Source organism: Gallinula chloropus (genome assembly GCF_964237585.1).
Source record: "Gallinula chloropus genome assembly, chromosome: 14".
Lineage (NCBI taxonomy): Eukaryota > Metazoa > Chordata > Aves > Gruiformes > Rallidae > Gallinula > Gallinula chloropus.
In genome coordinates this window covers 13,923,974-13,939,051 of record NC_140099.1, presented here as the reverse complement: position 1 = coordinate 13,939,051, position 15,078 = coordinate 13,923,974, and the positions used below count along the sequence as shown (strand labels likewise).

Genomic DNA, 15,078 nt, shown 5'->3' with positions numbered 1-15,078 from the left:
ACCAGAAAAAAAGAAAATTTACACCAAAAAACCCATATCTTACGCCACTTCCTCCTAAGTTGCTTGGTCACATCTATGTATGATTCATTCACAGCCCAAGAGAGCCCTGGAGGTGGATGCAATTCACAGGGCTGGCTGCATGCACACGCTCGTCCCTGTTCTATTTCCAATGTCTTCAAGCTGCTCTTCAGGACACTTGCAAAGTTGACCCAGGGATCCAATGCCAGCTGCCAGTTGTGTCTCAGGTTTTCTTCATTTTCCAGGGTTGGATGCACCTTGTGTTCCACAAAGAAGGATTGTGGGGAGTAGAAATTCATACTCCCTTCTTACGGCCTTTAAGTGTGTCAGGTGGGTTGTATTACTGTAGCACTGCGGTGGTAAAACTTTTATTTTCCTATATGTCATACCTTGGAATAAGTTAGGCTTAAAATAATACTATTTTTAAAATCTAAAAAGGATTTTAGGTTAAAGAGTGTTCTACAGACAACCTTAATTTAGAGGACAAAGCATATGTAAAAATTTCCCAGGCGATGTCTTTGCCTACCAAGGCCGCTTCTTGGGAATGGAAAAAAAACCCCAACAAACCACTGAGCCAACTGGGGTAGTTTCTTTCTGTCGTGCAGAATGGCCAGTGTTCAAAAAGCTATGTCCCTTCTGTCTGCTTGAGCACGAGGAACTCCTCTGAGAAGACAGGGGCAGTTGGGTGGGTGGTTAGCACATGTTCTGCCGCCGTCTTTGCATCGCTATCTGCAAGGCCTGCATAATCATCTGAGAGTTGTTCAGGATGTTGTATTCACTGAGGTTCAGCAGCCGGCGGTAGTTCTCATCGGTGTACCTCACTGAGAACATGCAGTAGGGGGAAAAGCGACTTGTCAAATCCAGTTGTCCTCCCTCCATCTCCGAGCAACAGCGCTTGACACCTGAGGAAAGAGAGAGAGAAGTTGCTGCTGTGACGCTGTGCTTATCTCAGGCAGTGACAAGCCTTCTGCAGTAGTCCAAAGAGGGGCACTTTTCTCTGGGAGAAAATTCATAGGGTTTAAGTGCATGAATAACGCAGGTCATGTATCCCCACCTCTAGTCAGGATAGTGCTATGTGATGCAACCAGAAAGGAGAAGTGAGTGACGGTATTGTAATGGTCACCTACAGCTTGCTCATAAACATCTGTCTCATTAAAACCATGGGTCAGTGAAGGAGATCAGACTGAGAGGGCACTCCAGTAGCTGCTGCTGGTGCACTGCAGGTCTGAGCATTAGGATCTCTGCAAACCCTGGCTAAGGGAGGAGAGTTGCTAGTCACAGAACAGAATTTAAGTCAGAAAGGAATAAAAGAAACACAGGGAAACTTAAAGCTCTTGCAATCCTGAATGCAGTCTTGGTGGGAGGAGGGTGGGGGGCTGCCACCGGGACCCGTCTCTGCCTTTCAATTTCTTGTGCCTCCCAAAATCCACAGAACCAAGATTTTAGACTTTACCTCCCTGCTAGCAAAGAGTAAAGCAAATGCATCCTAATAACTGGCAGTAAAGGAGAGAAATACAGAATAGGTGGCCTGGCAGAAAAGGAAGGACAGGCCCCATGGACAGCACAGTGGGACAAACGCTGTACAGAAAGGAGACACGCTAATCCTGACATGGTGGGAGTTCAGCCTGACAGCCAGGTCCTTGCTCCCCCACTGTTCATGCATGGCACTATGCTGCCTCAAGCATAGAGTGAACTCAGGGCAAATAATCTGCATGAGCTACACTTTTCCCAGGAAAAAAACCCCCACACTTTTACAATTACCTAGCAACACTTTATTTTACAAAAGGGAGAGAAAGATGAAGGCAAACACCACCCAGAAGACAAAGGCTGTGTCTATCCTCTCAGGGCCACAAAGATAACCTGAATGAACAAACTAGCTTTGTCAGGGATGGGGAAAACAAGTTTAATTAGCTGATGTGCTCCCCCATGAACCCAGACAGCAAAGATAGCCCCCAGCAGAGAAAAAAATCAGGGAAGCAGGTAGCAGTGTCTTTTGATTAATACTTTGCCACCACTTGTAACTTACCAGGTGCTTTGTACTCTCGGAAGGTGTCATTCACAAGGGGAAGAAAAATCACGATCGGACATCCTGGCAAATCTGAATCATGGAAAATGTAGCACTCCTTCAGATTTTTCTTATCTTCATCAGTCAAAGAAATTTTGGGGAATGGGATATTCTGCTCTGAGTAGTATTTGCACGCTTTATCTAGAGACTGGAGTATCACAGACACGGTCAGGATTGGAATTCGACTTGGTTGTCTTAAAGCTCCCAAACTGTTATCAAGTATTAAGGTTTAGTGACTCAGATCCATAGTGTGGGTTTCATCTCATAAAGGTTACTTTACATATAATTACCATACATAATCATTAGGTGTAATCACAATTTGAGCATTACAGAACTCACCAAAGGCACCACTTTTTTAAAAAATGGAAGCATTTTGCAGAGGTTTAGCATAAAACATGCAGCTTTAGTAAATGAAAGAGCCTGTGTTTAGTATCTAGTGCAAAATAATTTAGAAAATAAATCCACAGCAAGAAAATGTTTACGGTATTCAGACAAGGGGCACAAAGATGATCAGAGGGCTGAAGCACCTCTCCAGTGAAGACAGGATGAGAGTTGGACTTGTTCAGCTTGGAGAGAGAAATCTTCCAGTACCTGAAGGGGCCTATGGGAAAGCTGGAGAGGGGCTGTTTACAAGGGCATGGAGAGATAAGACAAGGGGTGATGGCCTTAAGCTAAAGGAGGGGAGATTTAGATTAGGTGTTAGGAAGAAATCCTTCCCTGTGAGTGTGGTGAGGCCCTGGCACAGGCTGCCCAGAGGAGCTGTGGATGCCCCCTCCCTGGCAGGGTTAGATGGGGCTTTGGGCAACCTGGGCTGGTGGAGAGTGTCCCTGATAATGGCACAAGGGTTGGAACTAGGTGGGCTTTCAAGTCTCTTCTAAATCAAACCATTCAGTGATTCTATGTACTTGGAAGCCAGGAGATAAGAAAGTTAAGTTTGAATGTCCAGTTATGTTTCTGGCTGTGCAAGCTTTATGGCAAAGTGTTAACTGGGATTTATCTTTTATTGAGAGTATTTTAAGTGCAAGCCTATGCTTCACCTTTTCCCTGACAGGTTTAATATAGTATCACGTCCTGTCATGTACTGTGTTATTTACTCTGCACCATCTAATAGTGGACACTCTCAAATAGGAAAGAGTTTCTACTAAACGGCTTAAAATTGCAGGAGCCTTTCTCCATAAAATTAACCTACACAATATATAGGTCTGAGACATGACTTCATTACATACATGTCTCATGCATCCAGTGGCTTGTTAACAGTAGTCCAGCTGTTCTCATTCACAAAAAACCTGATTCTGCTTAAGTGAGCCAAGATGTGTAATATTGAGTTTCTAACTAACCTCAGTTTCTAAGATATAAAGACCCAAACCTATTTTCTGCAAAGCCTTACTGATAGTTAATTAACTTTATTTCTATGAAATTTGAGTTTCTGCAGAAAGATGTGTGTAATTGCATTTTCCTAGCAGCAGGTCATTTGTCAGCCCAGAAATTATCTGCCCCTGACTCTCCACTTAACCCTTTTTTTATTCTAACTTCAGTCAGGAGAAATTGCTTCCTCATCTTTATGCATACTCCTGTGCAGGGCCTGGAAACCTGCTTGATCCAGCATAAAGCAGAAGATGCTCTTCCCATCATTCTGGAAGAGCCTGCTGATGTCCTATTCAATAAAGCAACATGTTCATAAACCAGCAAGAGATAGATATTCCAGGAGTGGCAGGAAGAAATAGGAACAAGACTAATCACTACAACGAAAAATGTAGGGGGATGCAGGAGGTAAAAACAGAACAGCAGAAATCACTGGCAGTTCCAGGCACTGCAGACTAGACATTGACCAGCAGAAGGAGAGACAAGACATTTTAACAAGATCTGCCTCACCGATGTGTGTGATCCAGTAGTATAACTTAAATATATGATGACATCCACTTCCCTCTGTGGCCTTAAAAGTGGTGGACTGCTGGTGTTGATGAAGAATCCAGCATCTATCATGCCCAGGTGATCAGGATTTTGCATCAGCTGGTTGGGACGCGAGTCCAACACGGTGTCTAAAAGGAAAATATTTATTGCAATAAGAAATTATCTGTAACTATTTTGAAAGGAAAAAGAAACACAATGTGGAACTGACCGTCCTAGAGGCCTGGTTTGATTTAATTCAATTTAATTGCCACGCTACTGGATTGTTAAACACCAAGCTTCTGTTCTGAAAAATCTTCTATGTTAAGATTCCAGGCAATACATTCCAGTAACTTGTCATACTCTTTAGTGTTAGTAGGCTACTTCTAATGCTTAATGTAAATCTGCCTTGCTTCATTTCAAGTGTTGTTTCATCTTCTATCCATCATTGATTTGGAGAACAAAATATTCCCATCCCTTTTTACACTTACAGTTTTCTCTCACAGGGATATTCCATTTGCATCTGAAGTTAGAGGTTCAGTCATGCCAAATTAAGATTTCTCCCATGTTTACTCTGCTCTTTGCTACTTTAAATTTGGTTCTGTTGACTACTAGCCTATCTTCTCAGTCTGGACCACAGAGGTCTCACCTAAAGCACATCAACAAGTGCTTGTGTTTAAAAACAGTATTATATACCTGACAACACTGAAGTCTTGGTCTTTTCTCTCCATTCAGAAAAAAAATGTTCTTTCATGAGATATTTTTGCACCCCACCCTCCCCCCAGAAAGCCTGACAGGGTTCTTTCCTAAATTCCCCACCCTAAAATGACCTGAAAATGATGCCTGTTAAATATTAGTACTCATTACCTTTCCATCGACAGAAGTGCTCGTTCTCCAGGTAGTTACTATGCAGCTGGTAACCCTTCAGGAAATTGTGGTGCTGGGCAACAGAGAAGCGGTCAGTCAACGCTCCGCGAAGGGCACTGGACAGGGGGCCAGGAGGAGTGTACATGCGAGTCCTCAGCTCGTGGGGTCTTGTAGGCAACACGGGGTCTTCATCTATAGGAGGGGAGAAAAACTGGTGAAGTGTTTATTAATTGATGTTCATTTCTGTTTTTCCTGGTGAGTAGGGTACCTCAGGGTTGTTCTGGGATGATTCACTGAACACGGAAAACCTATTCTGAATGAGAGGAGTGTCTGCTGGACAAAGTTCTGCTGATGGTCTTTAGCTTTGGCCTGAAGACAGTTCTTAGGAAGCAGTCTTTAGTCCTGGAAAAGGGACACCTGAAGGTAACTAAGCAATTCAGAGAACGCCCTGTCAGAAAGGTTACATATCCTCACAGGAAGGTATCATGAAACAGAAGCAAGTATGGAGAATATGGGGCTGAAGCAGATGCTGCCACTCAGATGGGCAACAGATCACCATGGCATCTATTGCAACAGTGACAGCATCTACCTGATAATCACTCATGGCTCCATAAGCACATGCTTCATGAGTACCATGAGAGCATCCCAGGAAAACCTAGAGCATACCCTTCATATGTAGAAGCTACAGGTAGTTTTTGGGGTGACTAAATGGCAGCACATGTGGGTGAAAAGCGGAAATGACCCAAGGTGTGGTTCCTTGAAATCACAACCTGCTTTGCCAGACCAAGTGACTGACAGTGCAGCAGGAGAGACATGGTGGTTTCCCTGATTGCGCAGATGTATTTCTTTATTTTCAGGATGTCTGTAATTACAGCTACTATCATATTAAATGATTTAGCAATAAACCCATGGTTTCTGTATTGCCTCAGAAGACACCTTCTGGGTCTCATTTATCTTTGGGAAGGATGAATCCAATGTAGTAATTACTGTGCTGAGTAATAAAATCCCAGGAAATATTGATTAGCCAATTGATATTCTGGTTTACTCTCCACACAGGCAGCAAAAATAACTTCATTCTCTGCCACTGGTTCTTGGTTCTGTATGGCTGAGTGAGAATGGGCAATGCCAAAATACTTCCTGAGAAATGTGTGACCCCTCTAAAGCTTCCTCTTAATGACAGAGCCTTTTAATCAGTATGGGTTTGGTAAATTTTGGAATTACAGCAGCATTTCCCTGATTATCATCTTCCTCTTAGTCTTTCCAGTGTGAGGGGAAGTCACTATCTTTTAGGAGGACGCTATGATGTGGTCAATAGAGTTGACCAGATGTTGCCAAAAGGCATCCAGAAGACCAAGTAACGATAAATTAATTTCTCACCAACTTCGTCTATTCTGTCCTGTGTCCATCTGTGCCAGAAGTCCTCTGAACTGTGGGACAGTCCCCAAATTTGCAATAGGTTGACAGAAAATATGCTGCTCCACATACCTGTAAAGGGAATTAGTGAACACAAGAGCACATTATAACAAGAGACTGCCGTTTTCCTTCTAGTTTGACCGCCTGGATTAATTTTGGAATGGGCTTATTTCAAATATTTCTAAACATTGGGGTTTTAAATTCCTCTTAACTTTCTATGGCATTGGTTCAGATCATGCTGTCATCAGTTCTGCACCTAATCTATTGCTTGTCTCTGTTGCACAGTTCAGAGAAATAATGGGAGAGAAGCAAAGGAGAAAAAAACCCCACTTGTTTGAGAAGTGAAAGAGCTCAGATGATGTATATCACAAAAAACATCTTTTCCATACCTCTCCTTTTCCTCACTCCAGCTTCTCTTTTTCTGCACATGCTCTGGACAGCTTTCATGCACCCTGAATTGTTTCACGGTGGGATGAACTGGCTCTTCAGCCATTTGCTTTGTAAGAGAAGGTCTCACACCGCAGCATGTGAAGGCTCACAGGCGCAGTGGGCTCCTGCTCTACTGTGCAGCCTTTCCTCCACCCAGGATTGCCCCTCTCTGCATACCCACAGGGGCATTGGTGGCTCAGTTGGGACAAAACCCACAATGCTGCCATTTCATCCCCTGTTTTAAAATTAAATATGTGTTGTAATTAGTCTACCACAGTTGGACTTCTTAATTTCCAGTGGAGCACAGGAACAGGTACAACATGCACGGTATGTAGGAAATTAATTTCTCAGTAGAAGACCAGGTGAAAGGCCTAGCCCAAGAGGGAATATTTTAAAGATAAGCCTTGGGATTATGGACTATTTAATATCTCAACAATTTTACTGGCACCAAGGAGCTTTTAAGCAGCATGTGTACAAGAAGACATGACTGAAACTGAACTCGGATCACTCTGCCCACCTGTCAGTGATTCTGAGTCCATGGTAAAGGGATATTATAACTTTTACATGCAACCTATCAGTACAAGTCAGGGTCTGACCAGAGAGATTCAGATAACCTTTGCTTCTGGTCTCATTTTTCATCCTGGGCCATCTGCAATTACAGTAGATGGGATTCCCTACACAGAGTTGATGTTAAACCCTACAGCGGAAGCCCAGCTGTGTGTTTCCTGCCATCTCAACACTCATTATGTCAGAATGCATTCAAGGAGGAATTGAAAGAATAACCAAAGAAGTGGTAACTATTCCTTACAAGGAAAGAGTTAAGGAGCCTTGTGTATTCCGACCATAAGGCCCAATGTTAAAAGGTTTGTGCATACCAAGGCAGTGACATGAAACTGAAAAAGATGTAGGATTTTTCACTGTATTCTTTTGAACAAACTAACACCCCCACCATCTCCTGGAAGGCAATACTATAGCAACATTCAGTATGTTAGACCATATGTTGCACCCCACCGAAGTGCCCCTCTACCAGAACAATGGGATACATCACCTTGAAGGTAGCAGATCCGGGATTCAGGGAGCTTTTTTAACAAGCGCCCCATGAAGAACTCGCTTCCAAAATGCTCTGTGCGAACAAAGGCGCCGTACTTCAGCAGTCCCACCTCGTAGGGAGTGAATTCCACCCACTCTGCAACACAGCCACAACGGGACACTTAGAGGGCTCTCGGCTGGGCTTGGAGAGAGGAGTGGAGAGGGCGCACACCGGTTTGGTTTCTGCTTGCCATGCTGCCTTTGCAAAGCCTTGTTTATAAATAACCACCAAGCAGCTGAGCTCGGACACTGGGGTGATGGGGATGCAGGAGCAGTTACACTGCTCATGGTGCTGCTGTCATGGCACAAGGCACCTGCATGCAGCACAGCAAGGCTCCATCTTACACTCCCCGCATGCACACACGCACCAGTCCACGGTTGTCCAGAGTGCATGAGTTTTCACTCTGCCCTTGCATATGCCTGCTATAGGTGAAGTACTTCCACCCACCAACCCAGTTAATTTTACTTCCCTTGAATAATTCAGTTACGTACAAAGGCAGGTACTCAGCTCTTCAGAAATTAGGTTCTTGTAAGAGGGCAGTTTTACTCTTTATGTGTAACACTAAGGAAAACAGAACTAGTCCTTGACTTTCTTGGGCGTCCCCTCCAAGTCAAGTGCAGTTGTTTGTTATAACTGCAGTGCAGATAAAGACAGAAAGGTCATGGATCATAATTTCCCTTTTGTTCAGAAGTGGTTCATTTTTTTTTTCATCTCAACCATAAAAAAAATTGATCTGAAATTCTTCTCCGTCTCTTCTCCTCGTTCACCTGCTTTGCCTCATGGAAAAAAAAAAATAACCAAAACAATGAGAAAAGGAAAAGATTGAGTTGGGAACAGGTTGGACACTTTCCCAAATTTTATCATAACTATGTGGTGTTTCTTCATATTGAAACTAGGCACTGACAAAAAGCAGTATTTAATTCCCAGACAATTCCAGTACTTCTTATTCTAGGTGGATCAGATAATGTTTCAGAAATGGCCTTTCTGGAAGGACTTTGATTGCATATGTGTAGACAGTGAAATGCTGATGTCAAAAAGCTCTTGCATTAAACATTGTAAGGCATGAAAGGTGATGGATATTTCTCCAAAAAAGCAACTAACACACAAGCAAGGTTTTGTCTCAGTGGTACCAAGCAAAGAAGAGTGAATCTCAGGAATTTAGTTGCCAGTTTTAGCCCCCCTGGATCTGAATCGTCATCCTTACCTTTGAAATCATTGGTGCTGTAGTTGTCCCGGACACTGACGGACACATAGATGGGCAGTGGGTTCTGGCCATCGCACAGTGCTTCTTGCTGCTCCGAAAGTTTGTGAGGGTCTTTCTGGTTTTGAAGAAAAAGTTATGTGAGAAGAGACAGAAATGATACATGATGAATTTGATGCCCCCAGCGCTGGAGGAGCCAGGTGGCTCTGCCACGGGCATGCAGGACATGCCATGGCAGCTCCTTTGCACAGAGCACTGCAGGCACCCACCTGCCAGTGACAGTCCAGTCTCCCAGGCTCCAGCTTGACTTTATTCACAAAAAGACAAGGAGAGAGAAAACCATTTCTGCATAGATGTCTGTGCATACTAGAAAGTATTGCCTCGGCTAGTAGGAGAAGGGACAAGCTTTCCCTTAGGATAAAGACCATAGGGAGCAGTCCCTGTTCTCCTGGGCCTGAAGGAAGTCCTTGAGCATGTCAGCAATGAGTTTCTTTTCTTAGCACACAACAGCTATCGCAGTCCTGCATTGCACAGGGGACTGGAATTTGGCAGCAAACTTTACATTCTACCCAGCTTCTTTTCTAGAAAAGCATATCCTCTCTGGAGAGGTTTGTAAAGAGAACACAATCACCTCGTGAACTGCATACAAATTTGAGAGCTGCTAGTTCTAGCAGATTAGGTAGAGGTTCACAGTTACACAGCAGTGGTCAGCACTGCTCAAAGGGAAAGATATTGGGCTCCATTGTGAGGGCGACCTCATGTAGCCGAGATCTAAAGAGGGGCAGCTATTTGGCTTATATCTTTGTTTAACATATATTGTTCCCCTATATATGTGCTTATTTTCTGTTTATATAATGTAGTGTATACATATACACACTATATATTATACATAGTGTATAATGCTATACACATACATACAAATAAACAAATCCAAATGAATGGCTGGCTGACTGCAGCATCTGTGCAGCATTGGAGCACACTTCTGTTCAATCCTCAACCACTCGTTCCCTCCCACTTCCCAAGTGCCAGAGTACACATCCTTGAACTATCGTCCAGCTGCAGAGAAGAGGGAGTGGGGTGATGTATGGTGAGGGCAGAAGCCACCTCAAATAATAGAAAAGCAAACTTACTGCTTTTAAAAAATAACATCACTCAAACTAGTTACTGTCTGAACAGTCCTTCTCAGCTGAAGACACATGCACTTGCCTCCAGTGTACCCACAGGTCAAGTTACCTGCCAGTGGATGTAAATAACCACACACTCTAGGTGTCTACAATTGTTTGCTTCAGATAGTTTTCACACTGTTGAGATTGCTCTACTTTGCATCTTGAACTCACTTTGCATGCATAATCTGCCTTTTGGGCAGACTGCCCAAGATTGCCTCCACTTCTACTTAAATACCAGCCAGAGTTCAAATGGCTGCACCCACAACCTTATTTATTAACATACAGGATGCTTTTCTCCCTAGGCAGACTACTAGAGGAAATGAAAAAAATCCAAGAGTATGTTGACACGGAGAACTCCGCTCTGTTTGGAGGTATGTTCTCTGAAATGATGGGCTGGCTTCTTCCCCCTTCACTAACAAAAAAAACCCCAACGTGATTCTCTAAGAAATGGAATATACGTCATACCCCATCATTTAGTAAGTACTCAATCATGAGCCCCCAAAGATCTATAAACGATGTCCTGTATCCCTCTTCTTTCCGCTGACACAGCTGCTTGTTGTAGTACTTCATGCGGTCCATGGAGAAACAGCCCATCTTGCATTTGGTGGCTTGCTTCTGGGCTTCGCCAATATGCGAGTCAAGGTCCTTCTGAGACCAGTAGGCATCTCTGTATAAGTTGGCCATGGTCCTGGAGAAAGAAAATACAGACAGAAGAAGTCAAAATGAGCAAAAATAGACTTGGAATTTCGTGCCTTCAGGGACAGGAAGAGTTTAAATTTAACGATTCACTTCTGCTCACACATAGTCCGGTTTTGCTGCCCCAACCAGCAGAATGAACACTCCAGGGTTTTTATGACTGTTTTAAAGATGACCCTGAAGGCTAAGGTATATTTTTATGTTCTTAACTTATTTTTAAACAGAGCTGGCAGCAGCTTATGGATAAAATTGCCAGGTGTGAACATATACATGTTTCTGAAGCACAAATTAGGCAGAAAATGATAATAAGTTTTCTTCGCTTGTTTTCTTGAACTGTAAATCAGTTCCCACCAGCTGCTGCCTCTTGGCCTTGTATCACTTGCTGCTAATCTTATGATATCACTATGCTTTATTTTAACACTATGTGGGGCCATCAGATGCTGGGCTGCTTCTGTGAGCAGGGGAACTCAGTCCTTTCCCAAACAGACAGGTTGCAGGGCTAGAGTGTGCACTGTCCTGCAGTTTTCTCTGTGTGACCAGCTAGCAAGCAGAGCTAATCTCAGAAGTCACTGGGAAGAACAACGGGGACATCAGGGAAGAGGGGAAGATGCATAATGCCATGGGCAGTCTTGCATCCACAGTAACTGCTTTACCTAGAAACCATTTTGACAAGTGGACTTGTCATATAGATATTTAACTGCTGCAGACGCAGAGTTGAAAAGAGCAGTGAAGAATTGCTAATAAAAAATTATTGCATCAGGTCAAGATAATATTTAATGACTTGTTACTGAGAAGCAGCTTGTTTCTACAATGTCTGAAGAAGATCTCATCTTGTCTGCTTTCAGAAGCTTCTCTGAAGCAGTGTCACCCTGGCTTACCACGTGGTGCCGGACAACCCGCTGATGTATGTTACACAGTCCAGGAGATTTAATTTCTTGAGTCCCATGAGGCTGCCATATAGTCCTGTCATTGACTTCAGTCCACCCCCCGTTGTGATGATAGCCACAATGGGGACCTGTTGGGCAGAAGAGGGTTGGACATTCACACCGACAGCATTCAACACATGGCATCCTGGACTGCAATGGGTTCTGGACACCACACCCATCCCGGGTCTTGATCTCAAATCCTGGTCCCTTTTTGGAAGGAGAGACTCCAAAACCAAGAAGTGACTACTACTGCTGTTTCCCTTAGGAGAAACATAGGTTTTTACCCATCTCTAGAGCAAACAGGGGCACAGAAACAAGAACAAGGAGAAACCCTACTGTGGAGGCAACAATGCATTTTCTCTACATTTCCCACCCCTTTGCCACTTTTTCCTTATTTCACACATCATCTACTACTGTATTAAAACCCACATGCCAGCTCCAGGAAGAAATACACTCAGTTCACAGCCAGTATTGTTAAGCTACCCTCATCAATGTTGTTTTGCTTCAGTATTGTGAAGTTACTTCAAAATAAATTACATTTATCTTAAGAAAATTAAAATCTGCATGACAAGGAAGATATCCTTTGAAATACTTGGAGCTGTTTATTCTAAACTCTCACAAAAAGATGAAATTTGAACAAGGGAAGAAGTCTTTGCTGTGCAACATATTTAACGTGCACCTAGCTAAAGGAATGGCTCGCAGGGATGAGCACACCTCAAATCTGACACATTCCAAACTGACAGTCACGAAGGATGAGATTACTGCAACTCGTGTTTCTTGCCATAACCTTGGCAGCGGAAGCAAATGTACTTCAGACACATGGCCAAGCTGGTGCCCATGCAACAGATACACGTGGTCCATTTTGTTGCCCGCTTGTCTAGAAGAATACATGCAGGCACTAGAAACTCAGGGTCTACCCATCACCACCACCACACACATACTTCCTGATCATGCAGATCCTGTTGTAGGTGGAAAACATTTTTCAGGGCACTTGCTACGTATCTCTTTCTTTTCCCCAGGAATGCCATCTCCTCTGAACATAAGTCAAACCCAAAGCGCATGTCCAGGTCTTGGTGGCACGAACAATTGCTAAGATAACAAGATAAAAACAAGCTTGTTTTTTACATCTTAACACACCCCTATCAACCCTAGGACTTTGATGAAAGATAATCCACAGCGCCTGTCCCTTCAAACAGGGTGATGCAATGCAATGCAACAGCAGCAAGAGAGAATATTCTAACTATTTTTAAAAGGAAGAAAAAACTTATTTCACTAAGTCAGCTGAACCACTGGCATTATACCCCTTTATTACTAATTGATGAAGAAACAATGTACAGTATTTACCAATGAACAAAATATTTGAGCACTGCAAAACTAAAAGGATTACAAGTTTAGAAAATCTGTGCAAATGGCCAAAAGTGATATTTTCACATTCCATATCTAAAACAACCCCAAGTTTTCAAACGCTGGCATTTCCAAGGTGGATGGAGATCCTAATTTAGAGCATCTAAAACATCCTTTCCATACCTTTCTTCCTCACTCCAGCTTCTCTTTTTCTGCACATGCTCTGGACAGCTTTCATGCACCCTGAATCGTTTCACGGTGGTATGAACTGGCTCTTCAGCCATTTGCTTTGTAAGAGAAGGTCTCACACCGCAGCATGTGGAGGCTCACAGGCACAGTGGGCTCCTGCTCTACTGTGCAGCCTTTCCTCCACCCAGGATTGCCCCTCTCTGCCTACCCACAGGGGCATTGGTGGCTTAGTTGGGACAAAAGCCACAATGCTGCCGTTTCATCCCCTGTTTTAAAATTAAATGTGTTGTAATTAGTCTACAACTATTGGGCTTCTTCATTTCCAGTGGGGCACAGGAATGGGTGTAGATCCCTCTAGCGGTGAGCATCCCGGGCAGGAAGCAGGGCGGCTCTGTGACCCTGCTCGCTGGAGGGATGACCTGGGTGACATCCAGCCCCTGGATGGATGGAGATGACTCAGGTGAGTCACTGAGTTTAGCAGAGCAGGTTTGCACCTGATCTGCCTGCATCTGCACAAGCTGTCTCACAGGTCAGTACGGGCAGTTGTATATCACACCAACCTTCACTTCATGAAGTGCAATACTCCTCAGAGGAAGGTTTCATTTGCAGCAGTTTTGGAATTTAATAAGTCATTCTTTAAAACTCTGCTATGACAGCTTATTTCCCTGGGCATTTCATAGAATCATAGAATGCCTTAGGTTGGAAGGGACCTTTAGAAGCCATCTAGTCCAACCCCCCTGCAGTAAGCAGGGACATCTTCACTAAATCAGGTCATGCAGAGTCCCATCAAGCCTGACCTTGAATGTCTCCAGGGATGGGACTTCCACACCCTCTCTGGGCAACCTGTTCCAGTGATCTACCACTCCTCATATTGAAGAACTTTTTCCTAATACCCAACCTAAATCTCCCCTTTTATAGTTTAAAGCCACCCCCCCTCATCCTATTGCTACATTTGGGCTCTTCTGCTCACTGACCTCCATTCTGTCTCTTCTTGCCCTTTCCTGCCCTGTGCCTACAACACATCTATTGCTAAGAGACCTAGCATGGTGTCTTCAGGCCAAGCACTATAAAATGGCAGAGTTTTGCTTTTTCTTCCAGTGACAGAACGTCAAGGAAATTTATGAGATTATTTATCAGATTTTTCCACCATCAGATTTGGATAAAACCAGCCAAACAATTACAAATGTATTTGTAAATGAAGACAAGCAAGAATAATTGAGTCAGGTGAGCTACAAAAGCCTGTGTCCTTTGTAAATCAAGATACAAACAAACTGCTTCAAAAGTTCTCTTGAAGTAAACTAAACAAGTGGGAAGCATTTTTCCTGTCCTGGAATAACACTGTTCTGTTTACACCGATCATTTGCCTGTCTTAAATAAATGACACAAAACCCTGAATTCAAAAGTAAAGTTATTATTTGCTTTTATTTTCTAGTCAGGTACACACACAAAGATCAGTTTGCCCAGTTCTGTGTGTTGCATACAGCTATGGATAACACGAAACATCTCCATGTTTACTGATAACTAGTAATAAGCATGTCTGTAGGTGTCAAATCACTAGTTTCTACTTTTGTTTCTATTCAATTTAGAGTATAATTGGACTTGACAGAGTACAAGATTTATGGCTATTAAATTTTGACATTCAGGGAAAAAAAAGTTCAAAATTTTTGCTGAAGTTTAATGTTTTTCCTGGTCTATTCTGGGGGGTTTTATTCAGCTTTGTTCTCTTTGCGAATTCCAGAGTTCAAAAACCATATTCTGTGGGCAGAAGGGAAGAAATAATGCCAAAA

The 15,078-nt window shown here is 43.2% G+C and overlaps 1 protein-coding gene across 1 annotated transcript in view; it reads right to left on the bottom strand.

The window, feature by feature from the left end:
- Positions 1-711: 711 nt before the first annotated feature.
- The window catches only part of LOC311197029 (cytosolic phospholipase A2 epsilon-like), a gene marked incomplete at both ends in the record, with an annotated part of 36,826 nt that continues 22,459 nt past the window's right edge, over positions 712-15,078 (bottom strand). The window contains 10 exons of the mRNA XM_084270715.1: positions 712-920; positions 2,045-2,231; positions 3,956-4,122; positions 4,838-5,029; positions 6,215-6,322; positions 7,728-7,865; positions 8,974-9,088; positions 10,602-10,824; positions 11,711-11,847; positions 12,700-12,847. Of these exons, the coding sequence (XP_084126841.1) occupies positions 712-920; positions 2,045-2,231; positions 3,956-4,122; positions 4,838-5,029; positions 6,215-6,322; positions 7,728-7,865; positions 8,974-9,088; positions 10,602-10,824; positions 11,711-11,847; positions 12,700-12,847 (1,624 nt within the window). The remainder of the gene's footprint in view (positions 921-2,044; positions 2,232-3,955; positions 4,123-4,837; positions 5,030-6,214; positions 6,323-7,727; positions 7,866-8,973; positions 9,089-10,601; positions 10,825-11,710; positions 11,848-12,699; positions 12,848-15,078) is intronic.